Source organism: Bemisia tabaci, chromosome 4 (assembly GCF_918797505.1).
Source record: "Bemisia tabaci chromosome 4, PGI_BMITA_v3".
NCBI classification, from domain to species: Eukaryota; Metazoa; Arthropoda; class Insecta; order Hemiptera; family Aleyrodidae; genus Bemisia; species Bemisia tabaci.
In genome coordinates this window covers 22,943,722-22,966,555 of record NC_092796.1, presented here as the reverse complement: position 1 = coordinate 22,966,555, position 22,834 = coordinate 22,943,722, and the positions used below count along the sequence as shown (strand labels likewise).

The window sequence follows — 22,834 nt, the reverse complement described above, 5'->3', positions numbered from 1 at the left end:
ATTGTGAATAATTAAAATCGCGTGTGATAAAATATAATTAAAAATAATGCTTTCAACATCCGTTGGCCGGTGCAGCAATGTGTTTCTCCACATTTATACTGGCGAACGCTTTCACTGTCAAAACTTATTCCCAAAAACAGAGCAGGATTTACCTACTTGCTGCCCGTGGGCCGCCTATATTTTGCCGCCCCTTCTCATTCGTTTTGAAGCATCAATACAAACCATCAAGTGAACGTGCCGGAGGAGGAGAGGTGCATAAGACGCGTTTACTCGCGTTGGGCACATTTTTTGTAAAAGCCCTGTCAACACTAGCGAAAGTTCACGGAACTTTGCGCGAAAATTAAGTTCCGTAACCCATCTCTGTATAGACGAGGCCGTTTGTAAGAAAAGAACAAAAAGATTATGTAAGAATAAACCTGAATGTGGTTTAATGATTATAATTTCCGCCACCGCGCCAACCACACTGTGATTGGCGCAATGCGTGAAGTATCCCTCCAGTCTTGTAGGCGCTATGCGTTTCACGCCGACCGCTGCTGACTGCACTACGTTTGACGCAATGCGTGAAGTATTCATGGAGTCTTGTAGGCGCTAATATGTGCTTCATGCTGACCGACGCGCCGAGCGGGGGCTTCTCCTTTCCATCTCAAGTCCTCGTCATCATTCCTCTCAGCGCCGCGCAGCGCCGCTCCAGGACAAATCGCGTTTTTGGTTTCTCTTTCAACTATACTATTGAAAGGCTGTCTCTTATACAGGGTTATTCATAAGTCACGCACCACTAGCCGTAACTTTAGTTCTAATTATGATATCGATTCGCGGTTTAAGACGTTTTTCCGTAAGACGTTATCGAGGGGGAAACTATTTTAGGTACTTTTCAGTTTTTGATCCCTTCCGGGGGAGGGAAGGCGGGGGCAACTCAAAAATTTCAAATGACCACCCCTCTCATGGCCAGTGGTGCGTGACTTTTGAATAACCCTGTATCACCGAAAGACGAACAAATTAGAAATTACTTTACTTTAACTCTCAGAAAATGAGAGATTTTTCCGCCTTCTCTCGTTTGTAATTTTTCTTCTGAATCAGATTTTTTCCTTGATACCTACATTTGAAAATAATTCCAACATTTGCCACCCGGCTACATCCGGCCCTGCCCAAAAAATGTTTACTAATGGTCAATCATCACCATCTTAAAGTCATCATTTTCTTGGTACACACTCCAACTCAGCATTCCAGGTATTTTTTCAGCGTCAATATTTCCGTAAAGTAACGAGTTTGCCCCAAGGAGTGGAGGATTTATAGGAAAAATGTTTTTGTGCAACTTGTCACCACTGCAATTTTCCCGAGGCCTTAACGAGATTGAAGCCGCCAGTTTCCGAGATAATAATTGCACCTGCCTCGGAGGTTTTAGAGCAGAAACTGCTCTCACTTACCATCAAAGAATCGGAAAAAGGTCGTAGTAAAATTCGGAGCATCGCTGGCCGTCGCGACACAATCATGAGCATCCAGAAGTCTTTAAGATGGTCTTACTGCACTTCCAAGCGATTTGATTGTCTATCGATCAATTGATACCTAATTTCTGAATTTAAGGATAGTTTCTCCGAAGAAATACCAGTAAGTCATAGTACAATAGCAGCGCATCAGGTATCTGAACCCACAGTTTGACTGAAGGACTCTTTCAGATAATTCCCAAAGACCGGCCGGAGTGAATATTGCAGGTCAAAAGATAAATAACCTACGTTTTGGAATTAGGAACTACAACTTTTTTCTAGCTTATGTATAACAACACTCATGCATGCCTTGGGAAAATAATGGTACGTGCGTTGTTTTTAAACTGAGCCAGAAATTGTAGTTTCTAATTGCACAATGGATATGAGATATTTTGATATGCATCGTAAAATGCAGGCGCAATGTAGGCACACTTACCTTCTAGCCCAGCTCTTTATGGGGTTCCGTCAGGAAACGCTGCTGACAGAACCCCCCCCCCCCCCCCAAAAAAAAAAAAAATTTAAAAATAATAATAAAAACCTGACGCACGGGGTTATTCAAAAGTCACGCACCATGCACTGTCCATAACTTTAGTTCTAATTATGATATAGATTTGCGGTCTAAGACGTTTTTCCCCATATCGAGGGTGAAATTTTTTAGGTACTTTCCAGTTTTTGATCCCCTCGTGGGAGAGGGGTGGGGGGTAACTAAACAATTTCAAATGGCCACCCCCCTCCCTCATGGCCAGTGGTGCGTTACTTTTGAAGAACACTGTATTTTTGGTCCACTTGTTTATGTAAGTGTTTTTTTTCTCGCGAATCAGAGGATTTGGCGGTTGATTTTAAACAGTCAGAAATTTTGATACCTACTACAAGATTTTGCCTGAAAAAACAATCATGGAATCTTCATAATTAATCGATGCCCAGAAGGTTTGAAAAAAGTTTTATGATTTGCGTCTATTCTGTTTGAATGAGGAAACTCAAGAGGTAAATTAAAAAAAAAAATGGTTAAACTTTCCGTTTTGTTTAATTTCAGATGAAGTCATGTAAAATTAACAACTACTTGGCAAGTTTTATTCGTCGGTGCTTTTTCAATCTAACTACGCGATTTTTTTGTAATTAGTGCTCCTTCAGAGGCTGCGAGCTTCTTTGACGAGCCACGTTGTCACATCCCTTAAAAGTTTTCGCATGTTTCACGGCAGCCATCGATACGGGTACAAAAATTGGTTCGTACTGCTCAATTTCGAGATCTGTCAAGTCAGATCTCGTGGGGAGGTTGCAACTACACGGAAAAAAGCTCTGTCAGATATACTTGAAGTAACATGTATTTTAGTTAGCATAACTGTAATATCGATCCAGAATCAACTTTGGTTGTAGGAGGTGAACAGCGAACACATCTGTTTTTGGTTACCGAATGATTCAATGGAGAGTATATTTAAACACAGAGAACGTAGTCTCCTGGCCTCACTAATTGTAATAATTTCAACATTTATACTTACACCGCATTTGCTTGATATGAAGCTTCCGCCATTTCTTAGCCCCACGCAGTTCCATACTTATTATTCTGAAATGGTCGTGCCTAATATAGATCGTGAATAAAATAGGATCCTGAGGCCCAGATACCCATAATACTCTCTTTACAACCGCAGTGTAGGTCATGAGCTAGGTATAAAGATGGTCCAGTCGCGCATGCAGACCAAATATTTTATCCATGCGAACGATAATTTCGAAAAATGAAATATTCGTCTATGTCTCTCATTAACCATGACGCTGTGGGTAAATTTATGATCCGAAATCTGGTCTCTTACATTTTTTTTACTTTTATGTCAATATTTTGTCGCTCAACATTGGTTTTACTGATAAGGCAGCAAAGTTGTTTTGGTCGTTTAAGTTGCATATCCACCAACGAGTGCAGCCTTAAGAAACATTCTTCTTAAAAGCTGTAGATGGAGCATGATTTACAAAATCGGAATTATCCTTTTTCTTTGTGGTGTACATAGTGTTAATTGACGAAGAACAATGTAGTAATAAATTTTACCTTTAGGCTGCGGAGTGGAGTGCGGATCACGATGTGACAGAGCCCCAAATAGTACAGGAGTCTTTTTGCTCTAGTTGCTTCATCATCAACTCAAAATATTCCGATTTTATCGGTGGCAATATTATCAGGTTTAAAAAAATTGTGTAATATTTCTCTAAACATTGATTGTTCCCGTCAAACCCACAAAATTACCCGGAGCATGACCTAAAAACTCTGGGGAAAAAAAGTAAAAAAAAGCCAAAATTTCGATTAATAATCAACGCTCTCGATTATTCTAAAGATTTACAAAATTTACAAGTTTACAGGACAAATTTACTCCGGAAAATATCAAATGCTCCAAATTTGAATGTTTAGGATATTTGACATCGTATTAGTCCTGTCCGGCAACGTTTTGCCACCGCGAGCCCAGTCACTTGTGAGAGATAGCAGAAATTCGAGCTCATGTAAGATCCTCTCATTTCTCATATTTTAATAAGACCCTTCGTGTTCTATATATCCTTGAGTTGCACTGCCCGTAAGTACCTTTAGTGGCCAGTTTCATCAGAATCGGAAAAAGTATCTTGATATATTTATCCATTCACTAGCGCTCACATGATGAAAGTGAATCACACTTTATCATTCTCATCGATGCGTGATGCCTGGGTCTGAGCACCTCGTAGAGGCAGTCTTTTTGATGTAAAGCGCATCTCGCCTTCAATTAGAGACGATACCACCGGCGAACAAATGGAAGTACGAATAAAGATATCAGTTTTATCAATGCGTGATACCTGTGTCCTGTGTCGGACCGCCTCGTACAGGTCTAGTCACTGTGAAGTAAAGCGCATCCCGCCTTCAATTAGAGACGATACCACCGGCGAACACGTGGAAACGCAAATAGTGGTATTAGTTTCATGAGTTAGATTCTGGGCAGTGTTAACCATCTGCTCAACTGCTCGCCACACGTCGTCTGGCCTCCTGACATATTTTATTTTTATTACAGCAAACTACACTGGAAAAAAAAAAAAAACACATTGGATCTAGAGTCCAGACTCTACCTATATAGCCACCCCAGCCGTCCGAATTAATTTCAGTGCTGCAACACAAGACATATGAGAATTAATACTTTATCTTAGGATCCCTAATTTCTTTTATTATTATTATTAATAATATAATGTAATTAAATATAATAACAATATAAAAATAATAATATAATATGAATATAAATAATAATAATATAAATATAATAATTAATATAATATAGATATAATACATATAATTATAATATAAATAATAATATAAATTATATAATATAATTAAATTATTATTATTATTATTATTTTTTTTTTTTGTAACTCGAAAGAGGGAACACTCATTATTATTATTTAAATCATTTTTTTGTCATTTCGCAAATTAAATTCTACATCATAAAGGATTTCGCCCTAAGGGGGGGGGGGGGGGGGGAGCCGCCACAGCGACGCCTAATCAAGAATAGAAATTTTAGATAATTACCCTGGCTCCACGTGTTTCATTATCATCCTCATTAGTGTATACTTGTCACGTTTGTTGTCCGGGCATATCTCCAATCTGAACGCTTTCGTGTCGCGGTCAATCATACCGAAAATCCAAGATCCTTCTACGATTCTGCCGCGGTGGAATTTCCTTCTCCCCAACTTCATCTCGTCTACTTCCACTAGGTGGCCGTCGCAGCCGATGAGTCCTTCGTCTTCATAGTCAGCATCTAAAGCAATGACGCACATTTCGCGGCAATACGCGTACCAGTTCGCGATAGTTTCCGAACTGACTGTGCATGGTGTCCTCGTCCGATAAATTACACTCATTCATCACCTGTTCGTATGTAAACCGATGCGCGAATCCGTATGTGATAGTGAGAATTTTTTCAACTGGGCAATGTGCCCCGACAAACCACGTATTTTCGGCTTGGGAGATTTTTACGGCTTTGTTGTTTGGGTGTAATTTAGTTTTCTGACAACGGAATTCTCCGATAATTGGTTTCCTACTGTAACTTAATTTCATAGGATTATTTCAAAGAGGGCAATTTTTATTGGGGGGCAGAAGGTTGTGTATAAATAAAAATTCGCGGAGTTTCACCGGGTTCTCGAATTCCTCGAGTGGGTAATTTAATTAAGCTCATTCGTGGACTCATTATGCACGCGTGTTGAACTTCTATTGAGAATACCTCCCTGAACTTACCCGAAACGGAAATGCTAGATGTTGATGAGTTTCCGGTTGATGTGTTTCCGGTTAATATGTTTCCGGTTAATATGTTTCCGGTTGATGAGTGTTTACTGATACTGACGCAAGCGTCAGCGCTAGCGTCGGTGGTGAGTTGCAGCCCAGATTCCGAAGTGCCATGGCTCTTTGAGAGTGGGCCTGCGTTGCATTTATGGAGCAGCCCAAGTACCGAAGTTTCTCCGTAGTAATAATTATAGTAACGTTTCATAGACGTTTCCCCCTATTTCATGTTCTCGGACGAGCGAGACGAAACTGGGGAATTGAACTTGCTCCCCTTTCCCGCCTAAAAAATATGGCGGATAAATCGGCCAATCAAAAAGCACGGGAGAGAAGAACTTAGCAAGTCAGGTTCATTCCTGCACTTTCTGTTCGCTTTCGTCAATTTTGGAGCATCAGGTGAAGTGAAAGTAGAACTTTGAACTTTTTTCACCTCATCGCCTCAAAGATGTGTGAATCTACTGTGTTTCGGAAAGAATTGTTTTGACATCTCTTTCAATTAGGATGGAAGATCTACTGCAGCAGTTAATTGCCGAAGCTGCCGGCCCTAAATTTTCGGAGGTTAGAATAGCAAGCCAGGAAGCATATGGTGAGTCAGAGAAGATTCTTACTATTAAAATGTACTTTAGTATCACCCTTAATGAGCACACTCAATTTCAATATGCTGCACCCTTTACCTGATGCGCTGCCATTCCGCTCTATTTTTCTGGAAGACAGTCCTATTGAAGACCCCGTTTTTGCCGCATGGCCTGCCGATTGCACCAACCAGTGCTGCGTTGTGTTAAACCCTTTTTCATTGTATGCTACCTACCGTCTGCCTCTTTATTGAAATTTTCCTTCCTTCAATGTGGTATTAGGGTTGCTGAGTATGAACTGAACAAGTCTGTAGGATTGTCAAGTTTTGAGAGAAAGTGTGAAAATCTCTATGAACTCCGTTCTGTATACAGCTGTTTAGGGATCAATTGATTTAACCCATCGGAGTACAGGTATATTCCATGTAGTTCTAAGACTACTAAACACCATCTACATACCTAGACTTCACACAGGTATGCCAACGTTCACACTGGTTAACTTCAACCACCCTTATCAACCAGCTGTTATCTTATCAAAAACAGCTCTATTGGAAATCTCAATTTGTTCTATCTTCTGGGCGCAACATTTGAATGAATTTCAGCTGCAATGGTTATGTTTCTTTCACTTTTTAGATTTCCTGGAATCTCAGCAAGGGCTAATGAGAGATCCAGCACACGAACTGAGAGCAAAATGCCTGTGTGCACTCCAGCTTGCTGTCGAAACGAAGAAAAGCAAGTTGGTTTCTCTTGCATTAATAGGCCTCCATGTAAGTGAAATAGATATCTTATCTTACATTGTATACAATTCTTATCTCTTATGGACCAGTGTTACAGGAACTGCCCAATCATGTTAAAATAATGGAGAACCTGTGGAAAAGCGCGAAGTAGCATCACCCTACAATTAATGCTCCACATTATCTCAGAATATGTGATTTTTGTAGTAATGGCAGGTGCTTAGATATCACGTGCTCTGCTAAACTAATCATACCTGGCTAAAAACCTTGGTGCTGGTTTTATCCAATTAATTTTGCACTGCTTTTTTAAGTAGTGCAAGTTTTTTCTGTGGCGGTCGATAATCAGGGTAGTGATTACTTTCAGGTACAAGTTATCTGCAGGTGCCTACAGCATATCAAAGGTGAAACTACCAGACCACGTATCTTGGTGTGCAACGTGCTGACATCCTGTCACTGTTCATTATGTAAATGGAAAACTACTCAACATAATTTCTTCGAAACCTCATAGTGGGAAGAAAACTTCGAGGAATGAGCTTCATTTGTCTCTATCAATAAAACAAAATGGGAGTGGAAATTTTTAAAGACCATTAAAGAGATAGGTGGTCTGGTAGTTACACATTATTATCACAGTCTTATCTTATCATAGGAGGGCTGGAGTCCATCCCTAATATCGCCAGTTCTCTTGGTTCGAAACGCACAGTCCGTCTTTACATCGTTCCTGAGTTAAAATTGTAACAAAAGCTTCGAACCATACATACTGTTCTTATTTATCCAATTCTGCTGGCTGAACTATAATTTTAGTTACATCAAGTTAGATAGGCAAGAATAAATGAAGTAATTTAAAGAAGCTGGTTACTCTTTGATTAGCACTGCCCATTTCCTCTATGTGCGTTTAAAAGGAATGCTTTCCGCTTAGAGAAGCTCCTCCTGTGTCTGTCTTAACTTATCATAGCCACAAAATCACTTATTTCAATCATGTTTTCATTTTTTACAGAATCTAACATTTTAATGACATTAAGCGAAGCATAAGACTATCTTCGTAGCTAGTGGCTTTATAAAATTTTGTTCTATTTTGAGTGTTTTTAATTTATGTTTCCTTCCCAGAAACTTTTGAGGGATGACCGCTTTCAGTCAAATTTTGAGCCAGAAGATGATTCATTGTGGCTTCCATCACAACTGCTGTGCGCCATGAACTCTCTTTTAAGCCAATCTGATGATACACAAGTTGACATGCTGAAAGTAAGTTTAGTCGTTTGATTTATTTATTTTTTATTAATATTACTTCATTTTTTTTTTGTTCCAAGAAATCAAGTTATGCACAGAGGAAAAGGTCTCACAGATGCCTGACATTTCTTTTTGAAACTGATACAGATCCCTGATATTAGGGTCGTTTCACAAGAAAAGGTATCTTGTTTCACGGATGAAGGTATTCTTCATCCCTTATGTCAGCTAATAAATCGGTTTCAAAACATGTACAATCATAAATTTTTATTACTTCTTTCTAAAGCGACCATCGATTTTCCAGGTTTTATTGAACATGGCGTGTCTCCCATATTGGACCATGAATGGACGGCTTATCATACAGATATTGACACTTTGCTCTGAAGCGTATGAGTCAGGAAATAACGCCATTCGAACTGCTGCTCAAGCTGCAACTAGTCAAACATTGAGGTCTTTCTGCAACATTCTTGGTACGCTTTTACAATACATGTCCAGAGGCTTTTGTGTGTCGGAGGAAATACCCGTTAATTAACAATGTAGATGAATCCTTTGTCCGAAGTCAGTCATCCCTTAGCATACCAGGAGAAACCTCAATTGATTTCATAGTTATTTTAAAATCAATGATGTTACTTCAAAACCTAGGTACCAAAGGTACAAATAACTTTAAGAAGTAGACTGTTTCTCAGGATCTAACGTTTTTGCCTTATGACTTTTTTCAATTTGCTTTTTGTAAAATGTGTTTGATTTCGTGTGAAAGTGACCTAGTGCATGGAACGTTTAAAGTGTTTCTCATGCTGAAAGTGAGTAAAAATTTATTATGGTCCAAGTTTTGCCTTCTGCTTGCAAAGATCCATGGACTGCAAGATTGAGAATTTTTCTCACCCCCGCTCGACATCGTGCAAACTTATCTATGTCAGCTGGGTCAAAAGAGGGAAATTAGAGGGCATTAGTTTAAAAAATACAACTTTTTGTTGCACTAGCATTACCAGAAATTTTGGATTTTTGATAAGTATCGTGATGAACCAGAGAAAATTTCTCGTGAACTCACTTCAAGAGATGAGTATGAGGTATCTTAAAAAATCTCTGATATTTTTCATTTCCACACATACCTTCTTTAAGCTATTATTTTTGTAATGTTTTGTAATTCTTATGCCTTTCAGATGAAGAATGTCAAGAATCCGAAAGTTTAAAAGACATCAGTCCTAGTGGAATTTTATGCTTTAATCAAATTATACCAATTTTGCAGTTCATCTGTAGCAAGATTGAGGAAACTCAAATGTAAGCTCTTTAAAGTTAATCAATTTTTTTATCTACCATTTTTGCATTAAAAACTCAAGTGTGCACAAATAATGTGCTGCTTAAAGGAACAAGTGCACACCTTGAATCTACCAGGGATCCTCTATTTACCATTTTTGTTCTATGATAAGAAGTTAAAAATTTGAGACTGCAGTGTTCATCAGACTTCACAGTCTGTTAGAAAGAAAATAACACCTGAACTAAGCTATTGATCTATTGAAACATTTTTACTGAACGAAGGGTTCCATTTTTAACGATTAGCTGACTCAGAATTATATGTCATGATCTGCCTCTGGTGTTGAGGATCATCATTTTTCCACGGACTGTGACACATTCAAAACTTTTTTAATGAGAAAACTGAAAAGCCTCATGCCAATAAGAATGGTTTCTCTTTACTCCTTTTGCAGAGAACGAGGTGAACGAAGCGGCCAAACCGTTGTTTTTTTGCTAGAATGTATGCACACGCTGGTATCAAGTCTGCCTCAAAAAATTTATTCGAACAAACACTTCACCACATTCTTGTGGCAGAAACTGTGCCCAGCATTGATTGCATTTCTAGGATCTCCAAGAGTAGATAAGAAAATAATATCTCGAGAGGGTAAATCAGGAAATTCAGAAGGAGAAATAGGCCGAGGATCTGGAGGCCTTGCTTCAGCGCCAAGTTTTGATAGTCATCAAGCAAAAACAGTTTACAGGTTGGTCTAAATGAAACAATTTAGGATTATAATATTTCTTCAAGTACTTTGTAAGTTACCATGCTCAATGCTTTTTTTCAAGAAGGAAGTTCCTCCAAGGGTTGACTTTTTTTCAATCAACCGTAAGTAGAACTTTCCAAGAAGCACGATATTACCTCTGACTTTTTCCTAGAATCCACATTTAAGCTCAAGGAAGGCTCTTGAAATTAAGATTTTATTTGTATCAATCAACTTATCTTGCATTAATGTCCAGCTTTATCGTACTTTCAAAGGTACGCACCCATGAACCTCCAGTAAATAGCACCAAATGATTGCTTTGATTTCTATTCTCCATTTATGAAGTCTTAAATTGGGTCAGGAGCTTGCATTACAATATTATGCTCTGATGGTCGATAATTGATGATTGTCAAAAACAATTACATCGGTACAATTGGATGCAAGTGACATCATCCAATTCTGTAGTCATACCATGATTTCTTTCACCTTGGTCTGATCAAGTGATGCAAATTCACATTATCTCCGGTTGCATCTTTTGCGTCAAGTAGTGAAGATCCAGATGGCAGACACAACTGAAAGCAGAGGAGGAAAACTTGTGCAGTATGTATTCCAAAGGGTGCAAGATAGCATATCGACGGTGAAACTACCAAACCACGTATCTTGTTTGCGGTGTTTAAAAATCTACGCTCGCATTTTATTTTTTTGAAGTAGACCAAATCAATATCATTCCTTGAAATTTTCACAGAATTTTCTCCGCACGAAGAGGAAAAATCACAGAAATTTTCAAGACTGGACATTAAGTAGTTTTTCATTTAAAAAATAAAGTATGACAGGAAGTCTGCGACGTCGCAAACCGAGATACGTGGTTTGGTAGTTTCACCGTCGATATACGTTTTGCATACTAGGATTATGACATCTAGACCAGCATTATCATGTTTTTCTTATCTTTCAGTATCAACTAACAAAAATAAATTCCTTGACCTATCGCTTTCAATAAATACCAAATTTTTTGCCACCTTAGTTTCTCTTTATTACATCTTATTTTTCTCTTCCAACAGTATTGGGAGTGAACTTGTCAGATTGGTGGGTTGTGTTGGATCTCTGAGGCCTGTTTTGGAATCTGTCTTTCATCGTATGCTTATTTACCCGCCTCCTCAACATCGGTTAGAGGCCTTACGAGCACTGAGAGAGGTAATTGGTTTTTTCCTTCCCTCCTTCAATCTATGTCTTCCTTCTCATTTAAGCAGCTATGAACAATATTCTTCGCTTTTAGAATTTTAAGATTCAGATCACCCAGTAGCCTTTTCTGCATCCTCAAAGTTGATTTTAGTATCTTGTGCCTCATCTTTTCTTACTGCAGCAAGAGTAGAACTTAGTGCACCAAAGAATAACAGGAAGTAAGGTAGGAAAAAAATAGAAGAAATATCAAGAAGGTAAAAGGACAATAAATTAAGAACTATCATAATGTTGTTTTACAACAGAGATACCTGCTAATAAGCAGGTATTATTCTTTTAAAATACTTTTGTGAGGAAATCTTCCAATTTTAGTTAGGACCTCCTTTTTGATTTATACATTCAAAAATAGTTAAAATAGGTTCATTCGCAATTGCTTCGAAGATGCATCACTGTAATTTTGAGCATGAATGACCGAACCATTAAAATAAAATGTAAAAACGTACGTTTGGCAAATGATCAAGAAATTGGTGTTGTGTCCTACTTAAGCCTTTGAAAGGTTACCCTGGGCGTTTTGAAAATCTTCGATAGAGATATTTGACGCACAGCTTTTTGATTAAATTAAAATTCCAAATTTATGGCGGAATTATATTGGAATTTCAGCTTTTTCTTTCTGAAATAAGTAGTTGATGAACATTGGGATCATCAAATAAATTGTAAGTAATCCTTTGAATAAAAAGTAATTTACTGTGCGATTTATTTTCATAATATTGTTCTGTAAGAAGTAGAATAGCAAGTTGCATAACACACGCACTTTCAAGATAGAAGAAATCAAGTTACATCGTAAGAATTTAAGTGAAGTGATTACCAAGAATGAATTTTTTGCAATTCTCATCTTATGTTTCTCTAACTTTCCATTTTTTCTCAGCTTCTGGGTAGTCCTAGTCGTTTGCTTGATTTTGCTGGACCATTGCTGTTGGAGGATGAAAAAGGCTGTCCACAAAGTGATATGGCATTGACGCGTTTGTAAGTCTTTTTCCATCAAGTGTTTAACTAAAAAAGTCTGTGACAACTTTTATCAGTCATTTATGCAAAATATCAAGCTTGCTCAAAGAGTTAATGTATTTTTGGGGACTTGAACTCCTGAACCTAGAAGAAGCAACCGGGATTCTGCAAAAGAAGGAAATATCAGGGTTTCATTTAAACCCGAAAAATTTCGAGGAGTAGTTAAATAAGTTATCAACGGTCTAGGAATTTTAGATCTTCCTACGACTTCAATCAAACAAAGAGCAACACTTGCATTATGTCTAAGGTTTTTGTTGGTTACTTTCCATTTGCAGATAGTTGCACCGAGAACTGACAGAGTGATGTCATCGCAATGTGCAAGCCTGTAAAGACTTTGATAGATAATGATGGATAAGTTCCTATCCAATTTTGAGGATAAATGTAGGGAGTCATCAGTCCCAAAATCGTTACTTTTCATTATTTTCAAATTAAAACTTGGCAGAAATTTACCAAGTGGCAAAAAATGCTGAATGGTGGAACTTTACTCTGATCAAAGATGAATGTTGCATGGTGAGTGTGACCAACCATCATCAAATGGTCTATTTTGATTAGAATCTGTTCGGAATTTGATAGGCCTTAAATCAACAGCTACGCAAGTAGAGTTGGGCTGGATATATCAGATATCTGGCTCCAATTGAATGTAATATTCATAGGTATCTAAAGCAGAATTTGCCGAAGGGCCTGAGTTTATTTTTCCATTTCATTCCAGTTTCTTACTTCTCTGTGCTTCACAAGTGGCTTGTGCATTTCACGGTAAATTTTTGTCTCTGTTTCAGGGTCATGGACTCGATTGAAGAATGTGCTGGATGTAGTGATATTGCCATCAAGCATGCCAGCATTTCGTGTATTTTGGCCTTGTTGAATGCCTTGCAAGAGTTATCCCTAGGGAGAAACTTAAACGATCAATATGTGGATAAGATCAACTCAATGTTTCCTAAGATGAAAGACTGTGATTATCAAGGTAATGTATCATTTTTGCCATTAAGTTGGTAGATGGGATATGTTATCTATTCCAAATGTTATGAATGTTTTGTGAACAAATTTAAAAAAAAGAATAAAAACCCTTCACATAGTGTACAGCACATTCTTGTGATAGCAGTGCGATTCATAGTGTCACATCAGTGTGATTCATAGTGATTAGCATTTTTTGTACTAGTGCTGAGAGGTTTCCATTGTCCCATATTTCGAAAACCAAAATCAATGAAAGTCTAATTAGCAAATTGAGAACCAACTTATCATTTAGCTAGCCGTCAGACTTCTGGAAAATAAATTTTGCCTCTGATACATCGCAGTTATTGGTTTACGTAGACCCTACACAAAGAAAAAATTATTTCTTCGCATAACTAAATTAAATAGACGAATGTGAAATTGCTTCCCTGTGGACTTGGGTGTTATTGGTGAGTTGGAAGTTAAAATCAACCTAAAGGACAACTTTGATTTCTCATGTACAAAGTTGGAAATTTTTACCATCCACCATGTTCCTGATGAAGTTTAAACAGCAAGATTATAAATTGCTGATGTTGACGAACTTTGAATTTCTCCAACTGTCATATGACATTAAATTTACATTTCACCAAGTTTTGATTCTGATTCCTTTTACTCTTGTAGGTCCTCTTACTTATGAATTGATGTCTCGTTTACCGCGGGACTACAGAGAAGTCATGGAGAAAGAGCGAGGTAAAACGGAGATTGAAGAAGGGTCAGAAAGTGGTGGCAGTAGCAGTGGTATCTTGAGCAGCGGGGAAACGGAAGGGCCGGAGGAAGGCCTTCAGCTGGATGACTCTGATGTGAGTATCATTTGGACCGTTCAAATTGGAGATATTCTTGCATTACTCAGCATAATTATTTTTTGGTTATTTAAGATAAGTTAAAAACATTATTTTGAACCTCATATCCTAATTATAGCATCAAAGGAAAATCTTTAATTTTGTTGTCAATAGTTCAAGAGGCTAAACTTTTATATTAAAGCTAATCATTAAAAAATATTTTTGATAAGGAGATTAGAAACGATTTCCCTCTGCTTGTTTCTTGATTGTTAATGTCTACAGGATGTAATTCTAAGGGCCAAGTTCTAAATTTGTGGAATTCCACAAATTATATATTATAAGAAGTGTTCTGATGGATTTTGGGTGTTAAATTGTTTGTAAAATTCATTTTGGTTGCTCCCAAATTTACTGAACAATTTGCTTGATTTTTGCAGCTAGAAGAAATGGTGGCTGAAGCGGAGAAAAGAAAAACCGAAGCGGATCTTAGACTCAATAAAATTGAAAAATCCCTAAAAGATATGGACTCAGAAATGAAAGTAAGCATTTTTATCTCTTTTTTTTCTTACTTTTTTCCTGTTTCAATTTAATACTTACTTACACATCAGGTCAAAATTTCGGCCCACTCAATGGTATAATTTAGTACTTACACTTTTGTTCGCAGTTAATCAAATTTTTGGAGTTGATAAATATTTTTCATTTCACATATAAATGTTGATTAATGATAAGTTATTTAGGTACCGGAAACTTGATGGCTCATTACATTTATTTCCTGTTAATTATCTTAGATACATTTCCCCATTTTCTCCTTTGCCAAGCATTTTTGGCTCTCTCAAACCTGTTCGTTCGCCAGAATCAACAATGGCACTTCCGTAATCTCACCCAGTACTTAACTAACTTTAAGATTCTGCAGTAAACTGTGCTTCCTTAATTAGGATTTTAATTCTCGGTTTCCAGATAATCACCGAAAGTGCCGATATGGAACGGCAAAATGCTCATCATTTTAAATCTGCCTTAATCTCATTTTTGCCGACATTGTTAAATTTGCGTAGCATTTTACAAGTTGATGAAGCATTGCAAGAATTTTCGTCCAAATATTGTGAAGGTAATTTTTGTTTACTACTACAAGATTTTCGATGGCAAAAACTATGGCAACTAAACCATGAACATATTGCTTTATTAAGAAGTGGTTTTAGGTCGTCTTATGAAGAAGTTGTAAATTAATTTATTTTGGCCGAAGTAAAAAAGTTTTAAAAACTTATTGTTAGACCCACTGCTCATCAATTAAAGCCTCAAATATATGTTGATAGCATTCTTAGTATGTTCTGTGTAATAACATCAAAACAGTGCCGTTTGAATGCCTTTTTTACTCTTTGTTTGTAATTTCTTAAGTCACAAACATGCGCTCAAAAAACAAGAATGGGAACAGTGACTTACCGTCCGAGTTATGGATCATGTAGCCGTAGAAAATAGTTCGTGGAGCCATGCTTATAGGTTCCCGACCAATGAAGTATGGCTCAGAAAGCCAAACTGTAGATGGTAAGTCACTTTGGTTAGAAATTATGGATCTCCGAGCCATATTTTATGGGTCTCAGAGTCACACCTTTTTTTGAGTGGGTAATATAATGAAGAAATGAGGATTTACAAAATTGTTTAAATAAAGTATGTTAAATATCTTGTTTATTAAGGGAAGGAAGGTGTGTTAAAAAATGAAAATTCTAGTTTTAGAAATAGAGTAGAGAAGTCCTCAGTAACAAACTACTCTTGAAATGACAAAAGTGATAATTATTGTTGGTTAGACAATTGGCTCTTATCAGTCTATTTGTGTGATTTTATAGATTTATTTACTAAAGACAAAGGGACCATTGTGAACGCTGATGGGATCTATCTGGCATCTCACTTAGCCTTACTTTTGAACTTTCGTTTGATTCAATCGGACTATTATCAAAACCCAAGCAAGGAAATCCCATACTCAGAGGTATGCTTTTGTCACTGTACATTTTGTTTGGCTTCATGATTATCTTTTCATTTTTCTTTCCTTTTTCAGCGGGTTTTCCTCCCCCTTTTCATGGCAATTGGTGCATGGGGTCTAGTCTTTTGTGCAGTCAAAGCTCTATGTTATCAATCAAACTAAAATTCATGGCTTTGCCCAGTGCAAGGGATATTTCATGAACTCATTTGTCACTAAAACAAAGTGGGATTATCATGTTTGAACCTCTAATCTTATGAATTCCATATTTTTAATTTTTTTTGGATCACTTAGAAGATTTTCCCTAAATTGTGCTCTTTCCCAAGTATTTGTGGATTCCTGTTTATTTATTCTTGAAGCTTTAAACTGGAATGGATTGAGGTATTGTCTGCTCATTTCTCATGCCTTTTCATCACAAAGGCTCAATTAGAACTAACCTAAAGAACAGTTATAGAAACTTTCAGGGAGCTGTGGAGACATATGTATACAATTATTTTCTTAAAGAATGTAAGTAGTAGTGTATATCCTGCAAAAGTAATATATTCATCCATTCTTGCCTTACATAGGTATATCTGCGTATCGGCAATTTAAAAAAGCCTAGGGCATCCAAGTTTCGTCAGCATTGAATGGGGTTGTTGCATGGGTGAGGGATTTGAGGATAAAAAATATGTAAGCATAGAATTTTTCGCGATAAAAATGATGGTAATGTTCCAAAAGTCAAAAATCAAGTCCTTAAGCCCGAAAAAGCCCGTCAAAGTTCCATCAAATTCAAGTCGAAAATAAACGATTTTCATTGGCCGTAGTATAGTTGGTGAAACGACGCGGGAGTCTCTCCTCGCCGCCATTACCCACATCTGTATAAACAAACTATGTTTTTAGATAGTTTAAATCAAGGATTCAGTAAATGCATTCTTTGTCAAAACTCATAATTCACTAGTAACCCTTTCACAGAAAAATTACTCAAATGTGCAAGTGGTTTCGTGCCTTTAATTCATGATGGCCATTTGTCCCCTGTGACTTTCTTAACTTACTCCTCATCTTCCTTCATGAGAATTCATTTGCATGGCCTGTAACTTAATACTCCTTTAACAATTATGCAGGCGGATTTTGTGGAGGGGGTGCAAGGCAGTGGTGTCCTAGTTTACTTGTCGGCTGCGTGGCTTTCTGAGTTGTATCAGATCACTCTATCGAACAATTTTCTTTCACTTGCCGGCTACTGCTCCTCCAACTCTGATAACCTTGCTCTCATTAACTTACTAACAGGTTATTCTCGCATGATAAATACCGGTTGTTTTGAATTTATGTCTTCAACGTTGTGTTTTCCTTGTATTTTTTACAATCGCCTTATATTACCTCTCACCCATCCTCTTTTACTCAGTTTTATAAATTGTTTACAAAGTTTGCTAAGGTTGAGTAGAAGGACCGAACTTTCTGTTTTAGTGCTTCATCAAAAAGTTACTTTCTTGTTCATCCCAGTTAACTTCAGCATGCATGGAATGTTTAATTACTCGCTGTTATTTTGTTCGTGTGGAAAGAATGAAGTACTTATCATTAAATCATTTTTTCAATCATTTTTGGTAGCTTAAAACCTTCCAAAAATTTTAAAATGCTTTTCTGTGTGGCTATTACCTTCTGAAATAAAACAATGCTCATTTCTGTGCTGGCCAACCTCCCATTGTTCTGAAATTATCTTCCAATGAATGGTGTTTTGTTTTGCACTCCCCGTGCTCAGTGTTTTTAAGCACCAAGTAGAAAATAGGCTCAACTCCAATTTTTGTGCTGGCAGATCAGTGGGATATGAAGTGAAGTAGCTTATACTCGTCTCACTTGTAGCCATTGGTAGCCACAAAATTGGAAGTTTACATTTTACATGCATACATTTATCACTGAGTACTTGCTTGGTTTTTCTTTGGATGAATGAAATGCAAAAAAGCCCCTCTCCCCCACCATGGATACCTTTCATTCATTAACTATGTTTCATTTATTAACCATAACCAAAACCATTGATCTCCTTCAAAATCGTTTCCCTCATGAGAGTAAGCCTGTATCTTGCACCCACTGTGGACCCGGCGTTATTCCCAAATTCAGCACACAGTTTCTTTCACTGTATCCTTCTCTCACTTCTACATACCTGCTTTCCCTTTCATTTTTTAGTCAATCCTTTCATTAGTTTTTTTTTTTTTTTTTATTTATTTATTATTATGAACCTCTTTGTACATTAGTGCTCCATTATGTTGTTTAAAGTCTTTTTTCTCAATGTTTTTGCTCGGATGATTAATCGGCACATTACTATCATGCACGTTAATTATTTGGATTATCCTCTGATACAGGGTTATTCAAAAGTCACGCGCCACTGGCCATAATCTTAGTTCTAATTAAGATATCGATTTGCGGTTTCAAACGTTTTTTCTCATATCGAGGGGGAAACTTTCTTAGGTACTTTCCAGTTTTTGATCCCCTCGGGGGGAGGGGAGTGAAGGGCAACTTAAAAATTTCAAATGGCCACCCTCCTCATGGCCAGTGGTGCGTGACTTTTGAATAACCCTGTATAACTGGTAAAATCAAAAGTTTAATCATTAGATGCAGACCTTGAGTAAACTCAGTCTAGTCAGTTCAGGTTACCATTTTTAGATTAGTTGAAGCTGGTGAAACAGGAGAGAGGGATTATGTGAAAACAAATCAGCAGAATTGGCTTGCGTAAATGAAGCCTAGGCATGAAGGCAGAATCAATGATTAAAAAAAATTTTACTGTATTCAATTCATGAAGAGCCTCTTACTCTACGTTAAAAAAAAGAATAAAAAAACACCCTCATATAAATATGTTTTCATGGTATTTTGGTTTTTTTTTATTTTCAAAAATGTTAAATGTATCTTTTTCTTTCTCTCAGATTTGGAAAGTATACCAAACAATGGTCAAGCCAATTCACAGTACCTTGTTGACTGCCAACGCTTAGAAAAAGCTGCACTGAGACCAGAAATAAGTCCTGAAACAGAGGCCGGTAAGTAAAAAATCAGCTTTCCCCTTACTTATCCTCTTTAAAAAATCCTAGATCAGTCACTGACAAGTTGATTAATGGATTTCAAGGATGATGTTTTATTGTGATAAATCTCACAGTGCACAATGTAGTCAGTTTCACCATTGACATCTTTTTGTGTAACAGAATGAGATTTTTGCAATGTTTTGACACCTGGGAGTGTGTATATTTTTAGTTTCACTATCAGTATTGTGGTATTTTTGAAAATGTGTTAAAATATTGAATATTTTATTTTAAGGATCTTTCTATAATATTTTTTACTTTCTTTCAGGTATTAAGCTAAGCAGGCGTATCTTAACTTGCGTCTGGGATTCCATGCTGGTGGTTCTCGGTGTTCCGCTGCAAGAAAGTTTAGCACTTAAAAAGAAATCTCATCGACTTTTGATATTAGGAAATGAGGCAGTCAAAAGAGCTCTTGCAAAAGAATCCGTTGTCATGAGCCTGGAAGCATTACAGAAAGCAGCTTCTTTAACAACTGTCTCAGGTAAACATTGAATTAATTCAGTTAAGGGTAACCTATAGGAAGTCTACTCGCATTATAATTTTGTAATGTAGACTGTGAAACGTTTGGCTCAAATTATTTTGACGCAATGACACTTGGAGATGCAAGGGCACTAGTGTCCTCTTGAAGACCAAATTGACTATTTTAAAGTTTCGCATTCAGTTTTAACATCAACTCATTGCCATGTCTTTTGTTCAGTTATTCATCTGTAGCCCTAATCTGCTGTTAAAATAACATTAAAATGGAGTAAGGGTTGGAAAAGGAAGGTGCTCTAGCTATATGCAACATGCGAAACCATCTCTTGGTAGTCGGTTGTAGGTAGTCCAAAATATATGTAACCATACAAAGGCTCCAAACTGATTAGAACTAAGGAAAAACAAATGTTGTTCCTGATTAGTGTTGGCTTTTCTGTGGTTATGTTGCATGTTGCGGATGCAACACTATTTCTGTCAAACTAGAGCCATGAGTTAAAACTCTATACTTTAATAGATTCTATTAAGTGCTCATAACATTTTTGCCTGAAAGAAATAGTCTCCTCACTGTTTTTTACATTTTAAATCTAACAAATGCTATCGCAAATGTAAATATCTGGCGGAAGAGGTGATATTATAACTCTCATCTCACACAATTTCTGTGCAAAATGTTGGAAGAGAAGCACTTTAAAAATGCTCCAATTTTTAGAAAATGCCCTTGGATCCACCCAGCATATTTTTCCTGAAGCCTTCATTTTACTGGCGATCTTATTGTGAAAGGGTTTCTTCAACACTGTTGCTGTATCACTAATTAATTACATTTTTTGATGCTTTTTTTTGCCAGGCTTACAAAGTAGATGCGGTGGAGTCTTTGCATTATTAGCCTCTGCAACCACTCCCTCTTCAGCAGGCCCTTTGGTTAGCGCGCAACCACTATCTACCTTAACCGCCCCTCATGCCTTGTCTTTGGAGGTGATTCTCTCCAGAGGATTGGAACTAGGTAGTCATGCACAAGAATGTTGGACGCATGTTTTCAGGTATGTTTTAAGATGTTTCTTTGATTAAGTTATTTAGTATCTCATAAAGCAGTGCCTGGAGTACTTGATGAGGGGAGTGTGACCATTTGTATTTTGATTTATTTTTCCAGGCTGCCATGGTGTGCCTGTTACTGACTGTAAATATAGAGCACAGCAACTGTTTTAAGTTTTAGAGAGCACTTTTTTGTTCTTCAGAAGACTTGACAGCATTGTTTGGTTTTTAAATAAAATGTTGGGCAGTGTCAATCAGCCAAAATCTAGAATTAGTGACCTGAAAGACAAGGCGAATATTTGCACCGGTCATAAATAACATCATGTTGTGACCTCACTCAAATTGTATTTATACTGGATCAATGCAAAACATAGCTTCAAGATATGCAAACTTGTTTTTGCTGAAAATTTGCATAACTTCGCAGATTAGTGAATTATTGTGCTATTTGGACTTGTATTTGCTATACAAGATTTCCTCAGTCCTCAAGAATAGCAGTCCAAGTTGAATGTGTGCAACATTGTAGCTGGAAATCAGCGTTATCTCCCTCGCCAATAGGGCATTGTGCATCTTGTCTTTGAATTTTAATTTAGAAAAAAATTTCTTATATTGATCCCTCATGCGAAGAATTGGAATGGTACATCTAGAGTGTTCTCCCCAACGTTGTTAAATGGTAAATCCAACCTCTTTATCTAAACTATTTCCTTTGTTTTCAGTTGTTGTTTGTATGTCGGACAGCTGGAACATCAGTTTTTTAGTCAAAATCAAAAATCGAGTGTGCCTACAAGCATCAATTCAGTCAAAGTTGACAAAGTTTCTACCACTGATCGTTTAAATCTTAGTTTTAATCCTGTGGAAAATGAGGATGACGAATGGTAAGCATGTTTACCCCATAATGCACTCTTTAAGGCTTGAGAATATTTTAGTTCGAACTGTGTCCACTGTAAGATGGCAGTCATATCAAACTTTAACAATTTTACGGTTTATTTTCAACCCCATAGCCATCAGTTTTTCCAAGAATATTAGTGTGATTTCATGATCAAAGGCGTCTCTGTCTTTAAATTTAAGTGAGGGTAACTCTTCCTAAAATCACCCTTTTTTTACATGACTTATACTGTAAGTAGCTAATGACGCTATAGCAGAAGGTAGAAGTACTGGAAGTCTCTCGAGAAGAGGTTTGACTTGTCTGAACAGCTTAATCTCGGAAAGGGCTGTGTAAATAATACTTCCCAGTACTCATGTTTTTACTAGACTCTTGATTTAGGTTGATTTAAGAGTGCATGAAAAATTCTGGATTCATTTCGCATTCTAAAACTATTAACAATTCTTTAAAAGAGGATACTTCGCTAAATATTAATTCTAAATTCATGTCATTTTTTTTTTTCATCATTTTGATTAGCATGGACGTGTATAGCTTTCTTGCATCACCATCCTCTCCCACGGGCCCTGTTCCTAAGTCAATTGCAGATTTAATTTCTAAGAATCGACTGGATGGGCAAGGCAGCAGTTTGCTCAACAGCGAAACTTCGGCAGAAGTCATTTGCATACTTTCTCAACATGTTGACCGGTTAGTATTTTTCTTGCCCAACTTTTCTTTATTTCATTTCAAGCAAACGCATATCAAGGATTTGAAAAAATTTTCTTGCCCCCTCTCTCTCAGTTTTCAAAGCCCTCCCTATTTGTAAGCTGTAAACAATATTTGTTGTTGGTAATGTAACTTAAATTGATAAGTAAATAACACTGATATTTTCGGTTTATGATTTCAGACTATTTGAAGAAGTTGCTCTGAAGCTTAATCTCTCATCCCTCAAAAAGTTCATGAACGAGCTATGCTCTGCATCCAAGAAACAATTATTTACCAACTCCACTGCAAAATCTACTAATCAAGGAAAAAGGTGGTGGTGGATACCTTCCAGTAGATCAACTTCTTACTCTCCACTACTCCTATCCAGAGCTTCTCAAGTGACGCTTAGGTGTATTCGTAGTGGGCGGCCTTTAATACATATCATGAACATATGGTCCATAGTCGGCCCCCATTTTATGGAGGTAAATTCATTTCTCTCACCCAT

At 37.1% G+C, this 22,834-nt stretch overlaps 1 protein-coding gene across 1 annotated transcript in view; it reads left to right on the top strand.

The window, feature by feature from the left end:
- Positions 1–5,632: 5,632 nt before the first annotated feature.
- The window catches only part of LOC109037084 (brefeldin A-inhibited guanine nucleotide-exchange protein 3), a 43,368-nt gene continuing 26,166 nt past the window's right edge, over positions 5,633–22,834 (top strand). Inside the window, 20 exon segments of the mRNA XM_072299524.1 lie at positions 5,633–6,334; positions 6,951–7,084; positions 8,156–8,290; positions 8,577–8,742; positions 9,433–9,550; positions 9,976–10,263; positions 11,319–11,451; positions 12,362–12,459; positions 13,275–13,459; positions 14,107–14,285; positions 14,699–14,800; positions 15,219–15,366; positions 16,100–16,206; positions 16,209–16,239; positions 19,119–19,229; positions 19,537–19,749; positions 20,584–20,776; positions 21,482–21,640; positions 22,165–22,332; positions 22,532–22,811. Of these exon segments, the coding sequence (XP_072155625.1) occupies positions 6,250–6,334; positions 6,951–7,084; positions 8,156–8,290; positions 8,577–8,742; positions 9,433–9,550; positions 9,976–10,263; positions 11,319–11,451; positions 12,362–12,459; positions 13,275–13,459; positions 14,107–14,285; positions 14,699–14,800; positions 15,219–15,366; positions 16,100–16,206; positions 16,209–16,239; positions 19,119–19,229; positions 19,537–19,749; positions 20,584–20,776; positions 21,482–21,640; positions 22,165–22,332; positions 22,532–22,811 (3,033 nt within the window). The 5' untranslated portion in view covers positions 5,633–6,249.